The sequence below is a fragment of the Silene latifolia genome, chromosome 11 (assembly GCF_048544455.1).
Source record: "Silene latifolia isolate original U9 population chromosome 11, ASM4854445v1, whole genome shotgun sequence".
In the NCBI taxonomy this organism is placed as follows: domain Eukaryota; kingdom Viridiplantae; phylum Streptophyta; class Magnoliopsida; order Caryophyllales; family Caryophyllaceae; genus Silene; species Silene latifolia.
In genome coordinates this window covers 12,881,110-12,900,121 of record NC_133536.1, presented here as the reverse complement: position 1 = coordinate 12,900,121, position 19,012 = coordinate 12,881,110, and the positions used below count along the sequence as shown (strand labels likewise).

The window sequence follows — 19,012 nt, the reverse complement described above, 5'->3', positions numbered from 1 at the left end:
ATACCATTTTTATTAAAAGAAAAATGGGAAAATCATATCTTAACTATTACTTACTCCATTCAACTCCACTCTACCACTTTGCTTTTTCACGTTTGTCAACGCGTGTTTTACGCGGTAAATATCGTTAGCTACGTATTTGCAAAAATTATAAAAGTTAGATATTTTTAATGTACTCGTAAAGACGAATCAAACAAGATCACACTTGAATATATTTTCACTTATGTATTGAGAGAAAATTACAATTGAAGGTTTATTTGTGAATAGTGTGCAAAAACTAATATGGTAGAGTGGAGTTGAATCGAGGAAGTATATATGAGAATTTTCTATGACTAGTGTATTTTTCAATCCTAGACGAAATGCGGATACAAATATAAATTTCTTTCCATTTTTTAACAATAGTAAAGTGGCACATTGGTTAGTTGCTCACTAAAGAAGCAACACAACCCGGGTTCGACTCCTTCATAGCCTTGTAAAAATTTAACAAAATATACCTAGTCATAGTGAGAATTAAGTTAATATAATGACCTAAATTTTTTATCAATTAACGCAACTAATATTTGCAATTGGGCCCCCTCAAGTCGGGGGCCCTGTGTGACCGCACCTCTTGCACAGGCCCTGGACCAGCCCTGGGAGAAAGCACAAGGCTGCATTGACAATGACAATTAAGGAAGTTAACTATGTTAAGTCCTCCGCAGCGGGCTTATACAGATATAGGTGCATGAAACCGGTCCAAAGCAAGTGAGGTTCCATCCTAAAACCAATTGGTGATAGGAGGAATAACCCACTTACTTATAAGCTAGTCCTTTCACTATTATTCTACCGATTTGGGACAATACCCTCATTTCACACACATATGGAAAGAAACCTTATGATCCGAACTTTGATAGAATATTGTATTAAGGACCCAAACTTTTAATTTATAGAAGCTTTAAAGAAATCGATTTTTTTTGACAAAAATACCCTTATCGTCCTTGACAACTCATTAATTTCTCAGCTTTATCAACCTTGTAGTTTGATTTTAGAAAAAACTAAAACTAAAAATAAAAGTAACCAAGAGAATTGAATAATGTCATGAAAGTTGGTTTATAATGTAACTATTTTTATTTAAATAAACCTTATGATATTTATTTATATATTTTTACAGATAGTATATTGAATTTTTTTTATTATAAAAAGCGTGGAGACAAATTTTCTACATGGCAAATATGTACAGAATACGAGTTTTTGAATTTTATAAAAAAATTAATATAAAAGACTGGTCATTTGTAATTGCCAACGTATCTATAGAATAACTACAAAAGATAAATCTCTAAAACATACGGAGTAGTGTTTAAAAGGTTAAAATCACTAGTTCGCTTAATCTTTTAAATTGTTAATAGGTCTTTCTTAAGATGGATATATGTCTTAAAAATAAAAGGGTTAAATAACACCCTATTTGCATAGTTGAGACAAACATTTTGCTAATTTCAATGCATTATACTTTTGTCTTATATTTGATACTTGACCTTTTTAAAGTTTTAAGACAAATATGCCCGTTTTAAACGAGAATTTCGGTTAAATTCTAATCCTAATAGATAGGGAATAAGTTTTATCCGCCACATATTTGGCTTGGACTGCAACTAGACCTGACAAAATTGACCCAACTTGAATGACCCGAAATAATCCGAACGAGCTAGAATGACCAGACCCAAAAATGATCCGACAAAAAAATGACCCAATAAATAGTTAACCCGAAAATGATCTGAACTAAAATGACCCAACCCAAATTCAACCAGAATGACCCATTTACCAAGTCTACATACAATGATACAAGTATATACAAGACCGGGCCTTTGCTAATAGCGAGCAGGCCTTATGAGTTATTGGGCTGTAAAAGTACTTAATTGATGGGCAATAAAAGCCCATTTTCTGCTATAACATTGTAGATGCTGCCCCTATTTGCGTTGGGTGTTTGCCCGTAAAACCTTTTTAATTTTATTTTGGCAACTCGTATTTTATGGCGACGACGACGAACTAATTAACCCGCCCTTAGGGCTCGTTTGGATAGCAAAAGTGGAGGGAAAGGGAGGGGAGGGGGAAGGAGGGAAGGGAAAGGGAGAGAAGGGAATGGGAGGGGGAATGAATTGTGGGTGTTTGAATACAATTTCCTTCCAAATCTTGCCTATTGTGGAGAGATTTTGATTAGGCTTCAAGGAGGGAAATTGGATCCCTCTAAATCTCTCCCCCTCCATTTCCCTCCAACCTCATTTGCTATCCAAATAAGGGGGAGTTTGGTTCGCACGTGGGTATGGGTTTGGAATCAGGAATCATACCCGGATGATATGGGTTTGGAACTTGATTCCTCATACCATGTGTTTGTTTCAATTTCGGGTGGAATGAGATCGAACTTCACCAAAGTTAAAAAACTCAAAAATATAACATTGAAAATAATTATTTTTGATACCAAAAAATCACGAAAATAAAGAGTTAATCAAATAAATGTAAAAAAAATTCATTTAAAATGTTCCATTTAATTTTTTTTTCATGTTTTTTTATTTTATTACTTGATACCCATGGGTATCAATCTCATACCCATCTCCCCCCTTGGGTATGAGAAACCCATACCTCATGGGTTTGAGGTATGGGTATGAAACCCCTATTTTTGCCAAACAAACACTTGGTATGGGTTTGACTCATTCCAAACCCATACCTCATACCTTTATGAGTTGAACCAAACACCCCCTAAAGGATTTTAAATCTCCTACTCTCCCTCCCTTTCTTTCCCCTCCAATTCCTTCAATCCAAACACACCCTTAATTTTGACCCATTAAGTCGAGTGGATTGGATCAGGTTTCGCCGTTTCGATCCTAAATTAATAGGTCATTCTGAGTTTGGCCGATCTAATCCCGAGGAAAAAGTTTATCGAAATTAGGTCAAATTTTACCGAGTCTAGCGTCAATCGACCTTCAAATGCACCATATCACGTCCCTCAGTAGCGCTCTCAACTGATTTTAAATGACGATTCATGTTAACCATCCGCGAAATCTAAATCATTGTTGCTATAAGCATACATTACCCTACCAAAGTTACAATGCAAAGCTGTAAAGGTTAAACCTTTAAAAGTAGAGCAAGCCCAGCAAGGATTATATTATTTTTCCCCCCCCACAATTTTCTTTTCTAAGAGAAAGCAAAATAAAGTATGATGATTGACTAATTGTTTACAACATTTTCATCATTAATGTCTCTTCTTTTGCATATAAACTAAGCAGTAATCAAATCAGTATCTATATTCACCGTAATCATTACGTTCAGTGGCGGATTTAGAGGGCTTCCAGAGTACCAGGGGCACTCGACCCCACGAAAATTTTAGTAAGAATTTTCGAATTTTTTCAAATTTACATTATGTCATTACTTATTCGCCCCAGCTGATTCACCTCCCCCCTAACCGTGAATCCGGGTTCCGCTAATGATTATGTGAGACGGTCATATATTATGAGACGATCCCATAATGTAAAAAGACAACACATTTATCATCAATAAATAAATGTTTTTTTTTTTTTTTTTTTTTTTTTTTTCAGAAATGGACCGTTTTATGGTGTAGACCGTCTTATAATACTCCCTCCTATTCTAAATAACTCTCCTTATTTCCTTTTTCGTCTATTCACAATACTCTCCCTATTTCCTTATTTGGCAAACATTTATACTTATTTTAATCACCTCACCCCACAACAATACCCCACAATACTCATACTTTATCTTATTTTAATCACACAATACCTTCCCTCTCTCCAATCTCCTACCCCACTCCAATACTTTATCATATAATACTCCCCTCCCTTAATTCCCGTGCTCTCCATGAAAGGGGAGAGTTATGTAGAATAGGAGGGAGTATAATTTGCGTATATTCATATATAATAAACCTACACCTACAAGTCTATAATTACAACTCTAATCTAGCTTAACTTCAAATATTTCTCATTAATGAAAATGTCATCAACAATTTGCTCTTCACCTCAAATGTTCCTACACGAACAAGATTATAATCTCATAAAAGACGAATCGGAGCAGATCATCCTCGATTTCCGAGCCCCACCACCTTCCCCAACTGGCACAAGCCGCCGCACTTCTTCAGTGACAAACGACGGCGTTTTGGCAGAGTTCTTGGAGAGCTCTCTTAGGGTTCCTGATCTCATTTTACCCAACAGAATATTTCCTAGACAAAAATCCTTTCGAGAAATCCCGGTAATTGATTTTCAAGAGATTAAAAATTCCTCTGTTTCGAAAATTAAAGAGTGTTTTCAAGAGCTAGGATGTTTTCAGGTGATTAATCATGGGATATCACCCGAGTTGGTTAAGACGGTTAGGAGGCGAGCATCGAGGATTTTCCGGCTGTCGCCGGAGAGGAAGAGGATGGCGGTAAGGTCGCCGGAGTTACCGTTAGGGTTTGAGGAAGTGATTGAGGATGTGGATGATGTTATTGGTGAATTGAGTGAAGAATTTGTTTGGAGTAAAAGTAATGGTTTGAAGGTAAAAATGGAGGGAATTTGGCCTCTTAAGTATTCAAAATTCAGGTAATTAACGGTAACTAACTATAATTTTACATATATTTCATCATTTTCTTCTTAAAATTATATCGACTTTAGTATTTATTCCGTCATTTAGTTAACTTAACTAGTAAGGTTATTAAGAAATGAATCCAATTCAATTCATCCTGATAGTGTTGTTTGTCATGTCGTGTTCATTCTGTCACTTAGTTAGCTTAACTAGTAAGGTTATTAAAAAATTGAATCTTACTCCGTATAATTCAATTCATCCTGATAATGTTGTTTGTCATGTCGTGTTCATTATGCTACTTAGTTAGTTTAACTAGTAAGGTTATTAAAAAATTGAATCCAATTCAATTCATCCTGATAATGTTGTTTGTCATGTCGTGTTCATTCTGCCACTTAGTTAGCTTAACTAATAAGGTTATTAAAAAATTGAATCCAATTCAATTCATCTTGATAATAATGTTGTTTGTCATGTCGTGTTCACAACATTGATTATTTGATTCAACTACACTTTGATGCGGTAAGATTGACTCCTTTGGTTTAAAGTGAGCCATAAGAGTGATTTTGATGCTGATAGGTGTTAGAACACATTAGATTGATGATGCCAAGTCCCCTTGTTATTTGATTATTTGCTCTTAGTTGAAACAATTAGTGAATGAAGCAATCAAATGGACTTTCAACAATGATTCAAGATGATCAAGCCAATCAAGGAAGTCAAGACAATGATACTTTCCAAAGCCATAGTCGATATATGTAAGAGTAAGTGTAACATTCTCATTTTAGTCAAGTAATAGCAAAACCATGCAACGGTACGCTGTACCGTGGTTTCTGGTACTATCATACGGAGGAGTTTTCGTCCAAATGTTTTTAAGTGTCAAAACTTTGCAAACTTTAAATCTTAAACATTTGAATTTTCGTAAACTTGAAAACAATCGAAATTTTGGAGTTACAAGCCCACTTGACTAAGCCTCTAGATTTGTGCAAACACCTTTTACCAAAATGGCAAAGAAGACTTGTCAAACTTCTAAAGTAAGAAAGGCTTTTTGCCATTTCGGTAAATTGTCACATGTTGAGTGTAGAAGCTTAAGTTTCTGATTTCTTAAGCCCCAAACCTACAAGTCTAACACTTACCATCACTCAAAGCTATCATTTTAATATTGGATTTAATCTTTCAAAGTGTACTTACCTAAGACTTAAATCCACTATAAATAGAGTGTCTTAGTCACATTTATTTCTTAAGACTTCCAAAGCATTTATTGTAAAAACCTTGCAAATCATTTGTGCATTAAAAGCTTTATTCTTCAAGCATTTGCAAAACGTTTTTCTGGTTTTAAGTCTTCAAAATTGTTTTCGAAAAAAAGTCAGTAAAACCTCCAAGTATCGTTCACAGATCTTTGTGACATGATGAGTTTGTTCCATGATTCTCGTGTTAGATCTTCATTGTAATCTCCATGTTCATTTAAGTGAACTCTTGAGATTCAAGATTCTGTAACACCTTGAGATAGAACCCATAAACTCTTGAAGCGGAGTAGCTTTAAGTTTGAGTGCAACCGGAGTAGGTTGGCGAGTTATTTTCATTGTAAGGGGTTTAGTAAGTTTGAGTAAATTTCTAAACAAGCAATAAAATAACGGTTGGACGTAGGCCTCGGAGTAGAGGCTGAACCAATTTTTTAAAATGTCGTTTGTTTGTTCATTTACTTTTACGTTCTTCCACTTTGCTATTTCTCGCATGTACCTAATCAAGTTCTGTGTCACAGTCACCTATACCGTGACATAGAACTGCTGTATCTTCTTGTGAACTTACCTTCAATTAAGTTTCTCAAGTCTTGTACTTCTTTATTCTTAGCTTAAAATAGTTAATTAACTAAGTTAAGAATAAAATTTTTAAAAGGTACACCTAATTCACCCCCTCCCCCTCTTAGGTGTTAATCGTTCTTAACTCTTCAATTGGTATCAGAGCCTTGTGCTCTTGATATTGGTTAAATCCAAAGAGTTGATCCTATAGTTATGGACGATTCAAAACACACTAAGTATCCCATTTTCAAAGGAGAAAACTATGCCTGGTGGAAACATCGCATGGAGCACTATGTCAAAAGTGCGGACTATGAATGTTGGTTAATCATTCAAAAGGGTCCCCTCAAAATCGAAGTGACTAATGCTGATGGCACTAGCTCCTTGAAAAGTGAGGATAAGTATGTTGAGGCCGACTATAAGAAAATCGAGAAAAACTCTAAGGCCATGTCCATTCTTCAATATGGAATCGGTGACCAAGAGATTAATCGTATATCTGGATGTGCCTCGGCCAAAGAGATTTGGGACACCCTAAACCTTGCTTATGAGGGAACGTCACAAGTCAAAAAATATCGTATTGATCTTCTCATGCAACAATATGAGATGTTCAATATGGACCGAGATGAGTCAATTAATAGTTTGTCTTCACGTTTTTCTAGTATTGTCAATGACCTTAAGAGTTTAGGTAGGAGTTTTCAATCCGAGGATTTAGTCCGTAAAATCCTTCGTAGCCTAACTGAAAAGTGGCAACCGAAGGTTACGGCTATTGAGGAAGCTAAGGACCTTTCATTGCTCACCCTTGATGAACTTATGGGCTCACTTATGGCTCATGAGTTAACTCTCATGAAGCGTTCTAGTGAAAGCTCTAAAGGGAAAGGACTCGCTCTTAATGCTCTCTCAAGTGATGAGGAGGATGAAGATGATGAGTTTGCAATGTTCACTAAAAACATTGTTGGCATGATCAATGGTCGAAACTCTCAAAGGTATAGCAACAACTCTAGTAAACGCCGTTTTCCTAAGAGAAGATCTAACTCCACTGTTGGTTGCTTTAAATGTGGTGATAAAGGTCACCAAATCAAAGAATGCCCAAAGTGGAACGATATCAAATCTAAGGAAAACGTGACTTTGCAAAACGTGATTACAAAAACAAGGTAATGACCGCTATTTGGGGCATGTCTGATTCTGAAGAGGACGATGTCCTTGAGGATGAATTAGACGCCAAACTTAGCATCTCGTCTAGTTCCTCAAAACATACTTCCAAATCATCAAAGAAAGAAGACATCAAGTGTCTTATGGCTCACTCCGTGGATTCAGACTCTGATTCAGACCATGAGGTAATTAAGCTCAAGAAAAAGGTTCGATCTTTCTCTAAAGACAAAGTTTGTCTCCTCCTAGATCAATTCATAGATAAGTGTCGTGTCCAAACTAATAAGTTGGAAGCTATGCAAATCGAAATTGAGGACATAGCTGAGGAAAATGTAGTCCTTAAAGAAAGTCTAAATGAGAATGATCAACCTAGTTCCATGTTGGGTCTTGAAAAAGAAATAAAAAAACTTCGAAAAAAAAACTTGTTTTTAGCCAGCAAAGTTGATGAAACCAGTGCAACAGATCCTTGCACTTTGTTGCATCCATTCTAAAGGAAATGTGTCGTCACTAACACAAGAACGTGACCAACTTTTGATTGACTTAGCTACTTGTCACAACGAAAAAGATGATCTTGTTAAGATTGCTGAAATGTTAAATGATGAGTCGAGTCATGTCAAATGTGCCTTAGAACGAGCTCAAAAACTAAATGATGACCTTCTTGCTCAAAATGAGATGTTAAAGAAAGCCTGAATGACTCATGCCCAGAGGTTTTTACTGTGGCATCTGATTCAAGAAAAGAAATAGATACTCTCACGGAATTAGTGTCTTCTTTAACTAAGGAACGTGACACTCTTCTAGCTGACCTCAAATTATGTCAAAGAGATAATAAACAATTGGAACAAATTGGGATGTTACTTAGTGACGAAGCAAGACTTGCAAAACAAGCGTTTGACAATTTAGGTAAATTGAATCTTAATCATCTTGCTAAAATTGAAACATTAACTAAAGAGCTAGATGAGGCTAAGATGTTTTACTTAAAATGGGAAGGAAGTCAGAATGTTTTGGAGTTTCTCTTGAAACAATCACAAGAGTACGAAAAATTTGCAAAGAATCTTTGGACTTGGTTTCAAATGCAACAAAGAGCACACATCTTGTTGCACTCGAAACCAGGATCCAAGTCAAACTGACTTCCGAAGAAGAAAGTATGCTGGTCTTCCTGAGTACATCATTTGTAACTATTGTGGCAAAACAGGTCATGAGTTTAATGGTTGTGACAAAAGAGTCCGTGACTTAGAAAGAAACACTAAGAATGCTAAACAAGTGTGGATAAAGAAAGAAGAAGTCAAGAAGGTCGTTGTCAAGAAGGAGCCCAAACTTGTTTGGGTTCCTAAACTAAATGTTTGATTTCTTATAGGCATTAGTGAGGGGCAGCAGCAATTGGTACTTAGACAGTGGATGCTCTCGTCACATGACGGGAGATGAAAACCAATTCCTCTCGCTAGAAGCCTACGATGGTGGCATGGTGACTTTTGGCGACAACAAGAAAGGTGAAATCATTGGTATTGGAAAGGTTGGTAAGTCAAAGTCATTATGCGTGGACAAAGTGTTGCTTGTCAAAGGTTTGAAACACAATCTCTTGAGCATTTCACAACTTTGTGATCGAGGTAATATTGTTGAATTTCTTGCTAGTGAATGTAGAATCATCAATGGTAAAACTAGAGAACTCATACTTGAAGGTAAACGTGTTAAAGACGTCTATATGACTAACTTGTATGCATTGTCGGGTCAATCACTATCATGCATGAGTGTTCAAAAGAACGACCCTTGGCTTTGGCACAAACGACTTGGTCATGTAAATGCTAAGACACTTAACACTCTTAAGAGACTTGATCTAGTTGACGGCATTCCTAACATTAAATTTGAATTTAAATCACTTTGCGATGATTGTGTTAAAGGAAAACAAGTTAAATGCTCTTTTAAATCCAAAAAGGTTGTTAGCACTTCCTTACCTCTTGAACTCATTCATATTGATTTATGTGGTCCCATGCGAGTTGTGAGTAGAGGTGGAAGTCGCTTTATTTGTGTCATTGTAGATGACTTTACAAGATTTGTTTGGCTTCTTTTCTTAAGTTCTAAAGATCAAACATTTGATGAGTTCCTAATTTGGGTCAAAAAGGTTCAAAACAAATTTGGATACAAACTTGTCTCATTAAGATCTGACCATGGAACCGAATTTGAGAACTCGTCATTTGAGTCTTATTGTAATGAGTACGGTGTTAGTCATAACTTTTCTAGCAAGAACCCCACAACAAAATGGGGTTGTGGGAACGAATGAATCGAACTCTTGAAAATATGGCTAGGACCATGCTCATTAGCTCTAAGGTTCCTAAGAATTTTTGGGCCGAAGCCGTAAACACATCTTGTTATATTTACAACCGTGTCATGATTAGAAAAATCATTGAGAAAACTCCCTATGAACTACTACGAGGTAGAAAACCTAATCTTTCACACTTAAAATGCTTTGGTAGTAAATGCTTTGTGCACAACAATGGAAAAGACAACCTTGGCAAATTTGATGCTCGTAGTGATGAAGGAGTTTTTGTTGGTTATTCCGATCATAGTAAGGCCTATAAAGTTTATAACAAAAGGACCATGAAAATGGAAGAAAGCGTTCATGTAATATTTGACGAATCTAGTCTTTTTGTGTCAAACACACAGGTTGATGATGAGGATGATGAATATGATGATGATTTTGAGATTGGTATGATACGACATGAAATGGATCAAGTGGTAGAAGAAGCTGAGCAACAGTTGGAACCAGTTGCATGAGGAGGATGCGCAAAATTTAGGGGAACTAATCGTCCTCCTACACAAGATGATGCTACCTCATCCAGGGGGAACAAGGATGGTGAAGAACAGCCCAACCTAATCATAAACGAACCACAATCACCTCCTTCAAACATTTCTCATGCAACAGTCCCCCATCACATTAGGCATTTAACAACCCGAATCTTCTAACTCACTTATTCCCAAGAAATGGAAACACCAAAGCTCACATCCATTATCAAACTTAACCAGTGACCTAACCTCTGGAATAAAAACCAGATCATCGCTTCAAAATTTCTGTGCACACAATGCCTTCATCTCAAAAATCGAACCAGACCATGTCACAGTAGCCTTGGTCGATGAATCTTTGGATGATTGCAATGCAAGAGGAATTGAGCAATTTGAAAGGAACAAGGTATGGCATCTTGTCCCTAGGCCCTCTCAACGTCTTTCGTAATTGGTACACGGTGGGTCTTTCGCAATAAGCTAGATGATGTTGGAGAAATCGTAAGGAATAAAGCTAGACTAGTGGTGCAAGGTTTTAACCAACAAGAAGGAATTGATTACGATGAAACCTTTGCACCGGTAGCTAGGCTTGAAGCCATACGAATGCTTGTAGCTTTTGCGTCTTTTCATGGTATAAAGCTTTTTCAAATGGATGTCAAAACCGCATTTTTAAATGGATACCTTGATGAAGAAGTGTTTGTTGAACAACCTCCAGGCTTTATAAACAACGAGTTTCCCAACCACGTTTTTAAACTTGATAAAGCACTCTATGGTTTAAAACAGGCTCCTAGGGCTTGGTATGATAGGCTTTCAAAATTTCTGTTGGAAAATGGTTTCATACGTGGGTCCGTGGATAAAACGTTGTTTATCAAGTCACAAGGAAATGAATCGTTGCTTGTGCAAGTATATGTCGATGACATTATTTTTGGTGCAACTAACAATGTTCTTTATAAGTACTTTTCTGATTTGATGACTTCGGAATTTGAAATGAGCATGATGGGAGAACTTGGATTCTTTCTTGGTCTTCAAATCAAACAAGGTGAGAATGGAACTATGATTCACCAACAAAAGTACTTAAAGGAAATGTTAAGTAAGTTTGGGTTGACTAATTCTAATCCTATGCCTACACCAATGGTGTCTAAAGTCAAGCTTGACAAAGATGAAAACGGTAAGAGCATTAGTGAAAAGGTATATCGAGGTATGATCGGTTCCTTACTTTACTTAACCGCTAGTCGACCCGACATACAATTTAGTGTGTGTGCTTGTGCCCGTTTCCAAGCAAATCCTAAGGAATCTCATTTCAAAGCCGTCAAACGGATTTTTAGGTATTTGATTGGAACACAAGGGCTATATCTTTGGTACCCAACTCACTACGAACTTGATCTTGTAGGTTTTTCGGATGCGGATTATGCCGGTGACACATTGGATAGGAAAAGCACTTCGGGCATTGCTACCTTCCTAGGGCCGTGTCTCATTTCATGGGCTTCGAAGAAGCAAAACACCGTTGCATTATCCACGGCCGAAAGCGAATATGTGAGTGCCGCTCTATGTTGTGCACAAATTCTTTGGGTACGTCAACAATTGCATGATTATGGCCTTACTTTCGAGACTACCCCTATTTTTTGTGACAACACTAGTGCAATTAATATATCAAAGAATCCTATACAACACTCACGAACTAAACACATCGACATACGACATCATTTTTTACGTGATCAAGTTGAGAAAGGTCATATTTGTCTAAGCTTTTGTAAAACGGAAAATCAAATTGCGGACATTCTTACAAAACCGTTAGAAAGAGAACAATTCGAAAGACTTCGGTCGGAAATTGGTTTATTAGGTGACATACCGCTAAATTAAATTACGTTTTCCAATGATTGATTAGAAGGAGAATTTACATGAAATTAAATGTTAGTTAACATGGTAGAATACATGCAAATGTCGACCAAATGAAATTGACAAACCGAATGAGTGCACTTGAGTTGTTTTTGCATTGAGCTTCCAAAAATCCACTTTATGTCCCATCACTTAAAAGCCTACACCCTAGCCTCACATTATCAACACTCAACCGTCCCTCACCTAGAATAACTACACCATCCCCTCATTTACTTTCATGTTTCCACTAAACACACCCTATTACCCACTAAATAAACAACCACCCTCACCTTTTTCGGTTTCCCAAAAACCGTCAAAACCATTTCCCCTTCCACTCTCTTAAAATGCCTCCAAGATTTTCAAAAGAAGTCCTTCAACTCAGAGATACATTTAATCCAAAATTCATTGCCAAAAAGATGGCTCCCAAAACCGCTGCCAAACCAAAAGAGATCGCCCGCCATCGCTTTGCCAAACCAACCGTTGACGAAAGAAGACAACCGCCAAAAGGGGCGGTGGTCGTGGCGGGGAGGAGGAAGAAGTAGGAATCCTCCTATTTCTCTCCAATTAGATGCTGAGGTGGACATTGACACCGATGAAGAAGACTCCGGTTCTAAGGGAACCAAAGAGAATGAAGATATTGAAAAATCTAGTGATGTTGTCGAAACAAGTGAAAAGGGGAATCAATCAAGTGAGATGAAAGAGGGGGAACTTGAAGGAGAAAAATCAAAAGTGGGAAACAAAGAAAAAGAAAGTGAAGAAAAATTAGAGGAAAAAGAAAAGGAAAGTGAGGAAAAATTAGAGGAAAAAGAAAAGGAAAGTGAGGAAAAATCAAAAGAAAGTGAAGAAAAATTAGAGGAAAAAGAAAAGGAAAGTGAGGAAAAATCAAAAGAAAATGAAAAGAAGGAGATGAGTGACGATGAGAAAGATGTTGTTGAAAAGAATGATGATGATGTACTATTGAAAGATTTGGTGAGTGAAACTTTAGAGAAGGATAAGAGGAGTGAGAGTGATGCAACGGAGGCCTCCACTGTTGAAAGGGAAATCGGTTCCAATGCTGAAAAAATCGATTATGAAGTTGTTGATGTTGAAGATCGTGATGATACCACAATGGTGTTTGATGATGGGCTTGACCCATTGTTCTCAAAACCTGCATCACGAACCCGGTCCAAGAGAAAGATGCTTGAAATATTTGGTGATGATGACGAGGATGTGACCCCGGAGGCATCCCCTCCAAAACCCAAGGTTACTCAAAGAAAAAGGGGATCCGGGTCAAGAACCAAAGCAACCAAAAGGGCTCGTTATCATCGGGATTTGCCGAGCATAGATGAAAATGAGATCATTGAGGAGAAAGTTCCTCTCAACACTTGCATGGATCTTGTCATTGCTCCCTTTGCCGAATCATTCAAGAATGACATCTTCAACCATCTTAATTCTCTTGATCTCCCGGAGGAGATCTTCAAGATATGTCACGGTATCTTTGATTTGTTGCTTCCACGGTGGAAGGCGCTATAAGAAATCCTGGTATGACACATCTCTTGCTTTCAAATACTTCAAAGAGGCCATGTATGCACAGGGTTGGGTGAATCTGTTGGACAAATATAGTCCCATGTATTTGTCCGAAGTCATCCAATTCTATGCAAATCAAAGTGGATGTTGAATCTGGAACTCTCTCACCTTTATCAATCGAAACCCTTTGTCCTAACCATTGACCAACTTGCTACTCATCTTGATATCTGTAATGTCGGGCTTACTTCTTTCCCAAAACGTGATTGGGGTGAAATTGATGAGGTTACATCTACCCAGGTCATGAAGGTTCTTCGACCTCATGATGATGATGGCCCTACCAACATATATGCCTTTGAACTAACCGCACCCATTCGGTTCATCTTTAACCTGGTTTTTCGTAACCTTGTCCCTTCCAACAATAGCCGTGGGAGATGCTCTCTTCTTGACATGCTCCTCATTCATCACATTGTTAAGCACAAACCCATTAACCTTCCTCGCCTTATGTTTCACCGAATACTTGAGATGTCCACTGAGTTCCAAAGCGGCAACTTTGACAAAAATGCCGTAGTTCCTTATGGTATGTGGCTCTCGATAATTTTTATGAGGGAAGGGTTGGTGATGAAGGGAAGCCCTGCTATTGAGAAATTAAGTGATGAGATGACACCGGGCCTTCTTTCTCGGATGAATTTGGAGATCAAGAATGGCAAATTGGAAAGAAAAATCGGTCGGGTTCTACAAAGTGGGTTCTACCGTTGAAATGAGTGTGGTCCTTGCCAAGTTGGATGAGCTCCTTGGGATTGTGAACCGGTTGGTCAAAGAACAGGGCAAGTTGAGGGATGAAGTTGGTGATCTTCGCACCATGAATGAAGATCTCCTTGAACGTTTTCAGAATGCCTCCTAAACTCATGCCTCTTTAACCCGTCTCTCCTTTTGAACTTTGGCTCTTTGTTTCGTTTTCAGACACTCTCTTGCACCTTCGGTTGTTTGTTTTTATCTTGCTTGAACTATTTGCGTGTGTTTTAATCGTGTTGCTTGCCTTTTGACCATGTTTTCTCCTCCTTTGACGATGTCAAGAGGGGGAAGTAGTTTAAATTATGCTATGTGTGATCTTCTAACTCTTAGGCTAACGTTCACCTTAATTATGTCTTAGCTTCCATGATTAGATGTTTTACTTTGGTCAAGCATGTTGCACCTTTCGAATACCTTGATCATGTTTATTAATTATGTTTATGTTGAAATTGACCAAAGACCGACTAACCATGGGCTAAGGGGGAATATCACACATGTTTGGACTTGTCATCATCAAAGGGGGAATTTGTTAGAACACATTAGATTGATGATGCCAAGTCCCCTTGTTATTTGATTATTTGCTCTTAGTTGAAACAATTAGTGAATGAAGCAATCAAATGGACTTTCAACAATGATTCAAGATGATCAAGCCAATCAAGGAAGTCAAGACAATGATACTTTCCAAAGCCATAGTCGATATATGTAAGAGTAAGTGTAACATTCTCATTTTAGTCAAGTAATAGCAAAACCATGCAACGGGTTTTGTCGTGGTTTCGGTACTATCATACGGAGGAGTTTTCGTCCAAATGTTTTTAAGTGTCAAAACTTTGCAAACTTTAAATCTTAAACATTTGAATTTTCGTAAACTTGAAAACAATCTGAAATTTTGGAGTTACAAGCCCACTTGACTAAGCCTCTAGATTTGTGCAAACACCTTTTACCAAAATGGCAAAGAAGACTTGTCAAACTTCTAAAGTAAGAAAGGCTTTTTGCCATTTCGGTAAATTGTCACATGTTGAGTGTAGAAGCTTAAGTTTCTGATTTCTTAAGCCCCAAACCTACAAGTCTAACACTTACCATCACTCAAAGCTATCATTTTAATATTGGATTTAATCTTTCAAAGTGTACTTACCTAAGACTTAAATCCACTATAAATAGAGTGTCTTAGTCACATTTATTTCTTAAGACTTCCAAAGCATTTATTGTAAAAACCTTGCAAATCATTTGTGCATTAAAAGCTTTATTCTTCAAGCATTTGCAAAACGTTTTTACGGTTTTAAGTCTTCAAAATTGTTTTCGAAAAAAGTCAGTAAAACCTCCAAGTATCGATTCAGATCTTTGTGACATGATGAGTTTGTTCCATGATTCTCGTGTTAGATCTTCATTGTAATCTCCATGTTCATTTAAGTGAACTCTTGAGATTCAAGATTCTGTAACACCTTGAGATAGAACCCATAAACTCTTGAAGCGGAGTAGCTTTAAGTTTGAGTGCAACCGGAGTAGGTTGGCGAGTTATTTTCATTGTAAGGGGTTTAGTAAGTTTGAGTAAATTTCTAAACAAGCAATAAAATAACGGTTGGACGTAGGCCTCGGAGTAGAGGCTGAACCAATTTTTTAAAATGTCGTTTGTTTGTTCATTTACTTTTACGTTCTTCCACTTTGCTATTTCTCGCATGTACCTAATCAAGTTCTGTGTCACAGTCACCTATACCGTGACATAGAACTGCTGTATCTTCTTGTGAACTTACCTTCAATTAAGTTTCTCAAGTCTTGTACTTCTTTATTCTTAGCTTAAAATAGTTAATTAACTAAGTTAAGAATAAAATTTTAAAAAAGGTACACCTAATTCACCCCCTCCCCCTCTTAGGTGTTAATCGTTCTTAACTCTTCAATAGGGTTTGAAGTTCAAACCCAGGTTATCATGAGTAACAGATCCTATGACTTTACCAACTAAATTAGTTAACATCTGCATGATTGATGTTTATTAACACGGTATCACAAAAATCGTTATTGCAGTACAAAAATGGAGAGCTTAGAAAGAGCAATTGAGAAGATAGCTAAGGACATAATGAAAATGATTATGATGAATAATCAAGAAGATCAAAGTGTAATTAGCAAAATGCAACATGAGAAAGATGGTAATATATGTCACATATACAAGCATCCTCATGGTATACCAATTGATCAATGCATGAGCTCACTACGATGCGACGTTATAAGGATGATGATTAGAGGAAGTGATTACTCTCATGCATTGTCATTGCATATTTGTGATGGTTCGTCGGAATTTCATGTCTACTCCAAGAAAGGATGGACCTCTTTCATTCCGGTTGATAATGCTTTGGTTGTCACTTGTGGTGATCAAATTCAGGTAAATTTCTAACCCGACCCGTATATAGTACTCGTATGTTGTTCGACATTAGCCCGTTGCATTAAAAGTGTCGGATTATGTAGGTGGCTAGTAAAAGGGATCAGATGCGCACGTTAATAATCCTGTTAGTGAACTGTCGACATATAATTTTTAGTGTCTATATTAAAATTTTTGGCTAAATTATGTTAAACGATATAATTGTTACGTCATACTAGTTTGAACCGAATTTTGATATAGAACTTTTTACTCTACTATGCCATGTTCTAAAGCCAAAAACCGAATTTAATTACACAATGACTCTTTTAGAATATATAAAAAAAAAGTAGCTGCCAATAATAAAAAGTGAACACTTTTTAATATAAAATGGTCACTTTTTTTGTGTGGTTTGTACTCATTTAAAGTCTTACAATATAATTTCGTTATATTTACGAAATAAATTATTTGAAAACTGAAATGATTCACCAAAAATTAGAACTTTCATTTTGGTGACAAACATTGGTCCCTTTAGAGAACAAATTAAGATTCCAAAGTTGCATGCTCAACCCATTGAAGTTGTTCACATCATGCATGTCTAACAATATTTTATCAAAGGATTGAGCCCCATTGTGTCTATTAGAATCATGATATTCATCTTTACCGATTGAGTATCATTTGATTTTAAGCTGTCACACATTTCTAAGCATTACTTTAGATTGGAGATCTAGAGCATACAATCATTTCAATTACAACTTTTATGGACTAAATATTCAATAAACTAACTTCGTTTAACTTTTTTGGACACACGGACCGAAACAGAGTGTAGTAATCTTTTGTCGCCAGATCTAAAATGAGTTTTATTATCTGATAATAACGTGAGTCTAATCCGTATAACAATTCAAGCCCGAATTTGATCACCTGCAAGTCTGCAACTGTGACGACTATTTGAGTACACAAATTCTCATTATAGTTATAGACGGACCAAATATTCACCCATTTTAAGCATAAAACAATGCAAGCAAAAAGTTATATTGTGGAGTCTAAAAATATCATCACTTTATTCATATTTGATATGATTTTTTGCTTTAGACGGATATATCCGTTTATTTTGAGACTAATTGATTTGAGTATTCGGCTAATTATTTGGGTTTGGTCATGTAGGCGTGGAGCGCTGGACGATACAAACATGTGATAGGAAAGCCAATATACACGACCAAAAATAAAGATTCCATATCAATGGCTTTTCATTTCTCGTCTCAAAGAGATTCCACCATAAACAAGCATCGTCAACAATTGGAGAATCCAAGAATAATTTCACTACGTGATCAAGCTCTATTTGCATTATTTTTGACAATTGCATCCCAAATTTTGCTCCATATTTACTACACATTTTAACATTCATGCATATATATACACCATTGTGAGTAAATTTAATTGTAATTATGGCTTTTTTAAAAAAAAAAAATTGTCATGGACCATGGTGGTCTAGCTACAAGGGTCATTGTCCGGCCCGTTATTTTTTATTTCGTATTATTTTTTATGTGTTTCTGTACGTTAAGTGTGAATTATATTTTGGTAAGATGTGTTGATATTGTATTTTGTGTAATGTGTTTGTGTTGCCTTCTCATTAATCAATCAACGTATTTATACATAATATGGGCCGGGCATACAAAGCTATAATCACCGGCCCTAATACCCCCCTCAAACTGGAGCATGTAAATCAAGAATGCCCAGTTTGCGAAGGAGAAACAAAAACTGAGAAGAAGCTAAAGCCTTAGTAAAAATATCAGCCAATTGGTTGTGGGTCGAAACATGAATTGGAGTAATAGTCTTGTCAATGATAGCGTCACGAATAAAATGGCAATCAATTTCGATGTGCTTTGTCCGTTCATGGTAGACCGGATTCTGAGCTAACTGTATCGCGGAGTCACTGTCAGAGTAGACTTTAATGGGATGAGAGAAACCAATCCCGAGACTAGTAAACAAGCTACGGAGCCACTTTAATTCACACAAAATAGTAGCCATGGCACGGTACTCGACTTCGGCGGAGGAAAGCGAAATAGTGTGCTGCTGTTTTGTTTTCCACGAAATGGGAGAGTCACCAAGAAAAATGATCCAGCCGGACACGGAACGCCGGTGATTATAGCTTTGTATGCCCTAATAATTTTGTAGGATTAATAACTACGATAAAAATCGTACTATAACATAGAACGGGCCTGCTAGAAGAGAAAAACAAGTGGATAAACTAATCATATTA

The 19,012-nt window shown here is 36.8% G+C and overlaps 1 protein-coding gene across 1 annotated transcript; it reads left to right on the top strand.

The window, feature by feature from the left end:
• Window positions 1–3,931: 3,931 nt before the first annotated feature.
• LOC141612713 (putative flavonol synthase 4) lies at window positions 3,932–18,688 on the top strand. Its single transcript, XM_074431497.1, has 3 exons — window positions 3,932–4,550; window positions 16,425–16,779; window positions 17,917–18,688. The coding sequence occupies exons 1-3, from the start codon at window positions 3,961–3,963 to the stop codon at window positions 18,148–18,150; spliced, it is 1,179 nt and encodes a 392-aa protein (XP_074287598.1). The 5' UTR covers window positions 3,932–3,960; the 3' UTR covers window positions 18,151–18,688.
• The last annotated feature ends 324 nt before the right edge of the window (window positions 18,689–19,012 follow it).

Coding starts and splice junctions, on each gene's coding strand:
- LOC141612713 (XM_074431497.1), top strand. CDS start 3,961: ATGAAAATGTCATCAACAATTTGCTCTTCACCTCAAATGTTCCTACAC. Junction 4,551..16,424: donor CTTAAGTATTCAAAATTCAG/GTAATTAACGGT, acceptor TCGTTATTGCAG/TACAAAAATGGAGAGCTTAG. Junction 16,780..17,916: donor CTTGTGGTGATCAAATTCAG/GTAAATTTCTAA, acceptor TTGGTCATGTAG/GCGTGGAGCGCTGGACGATA.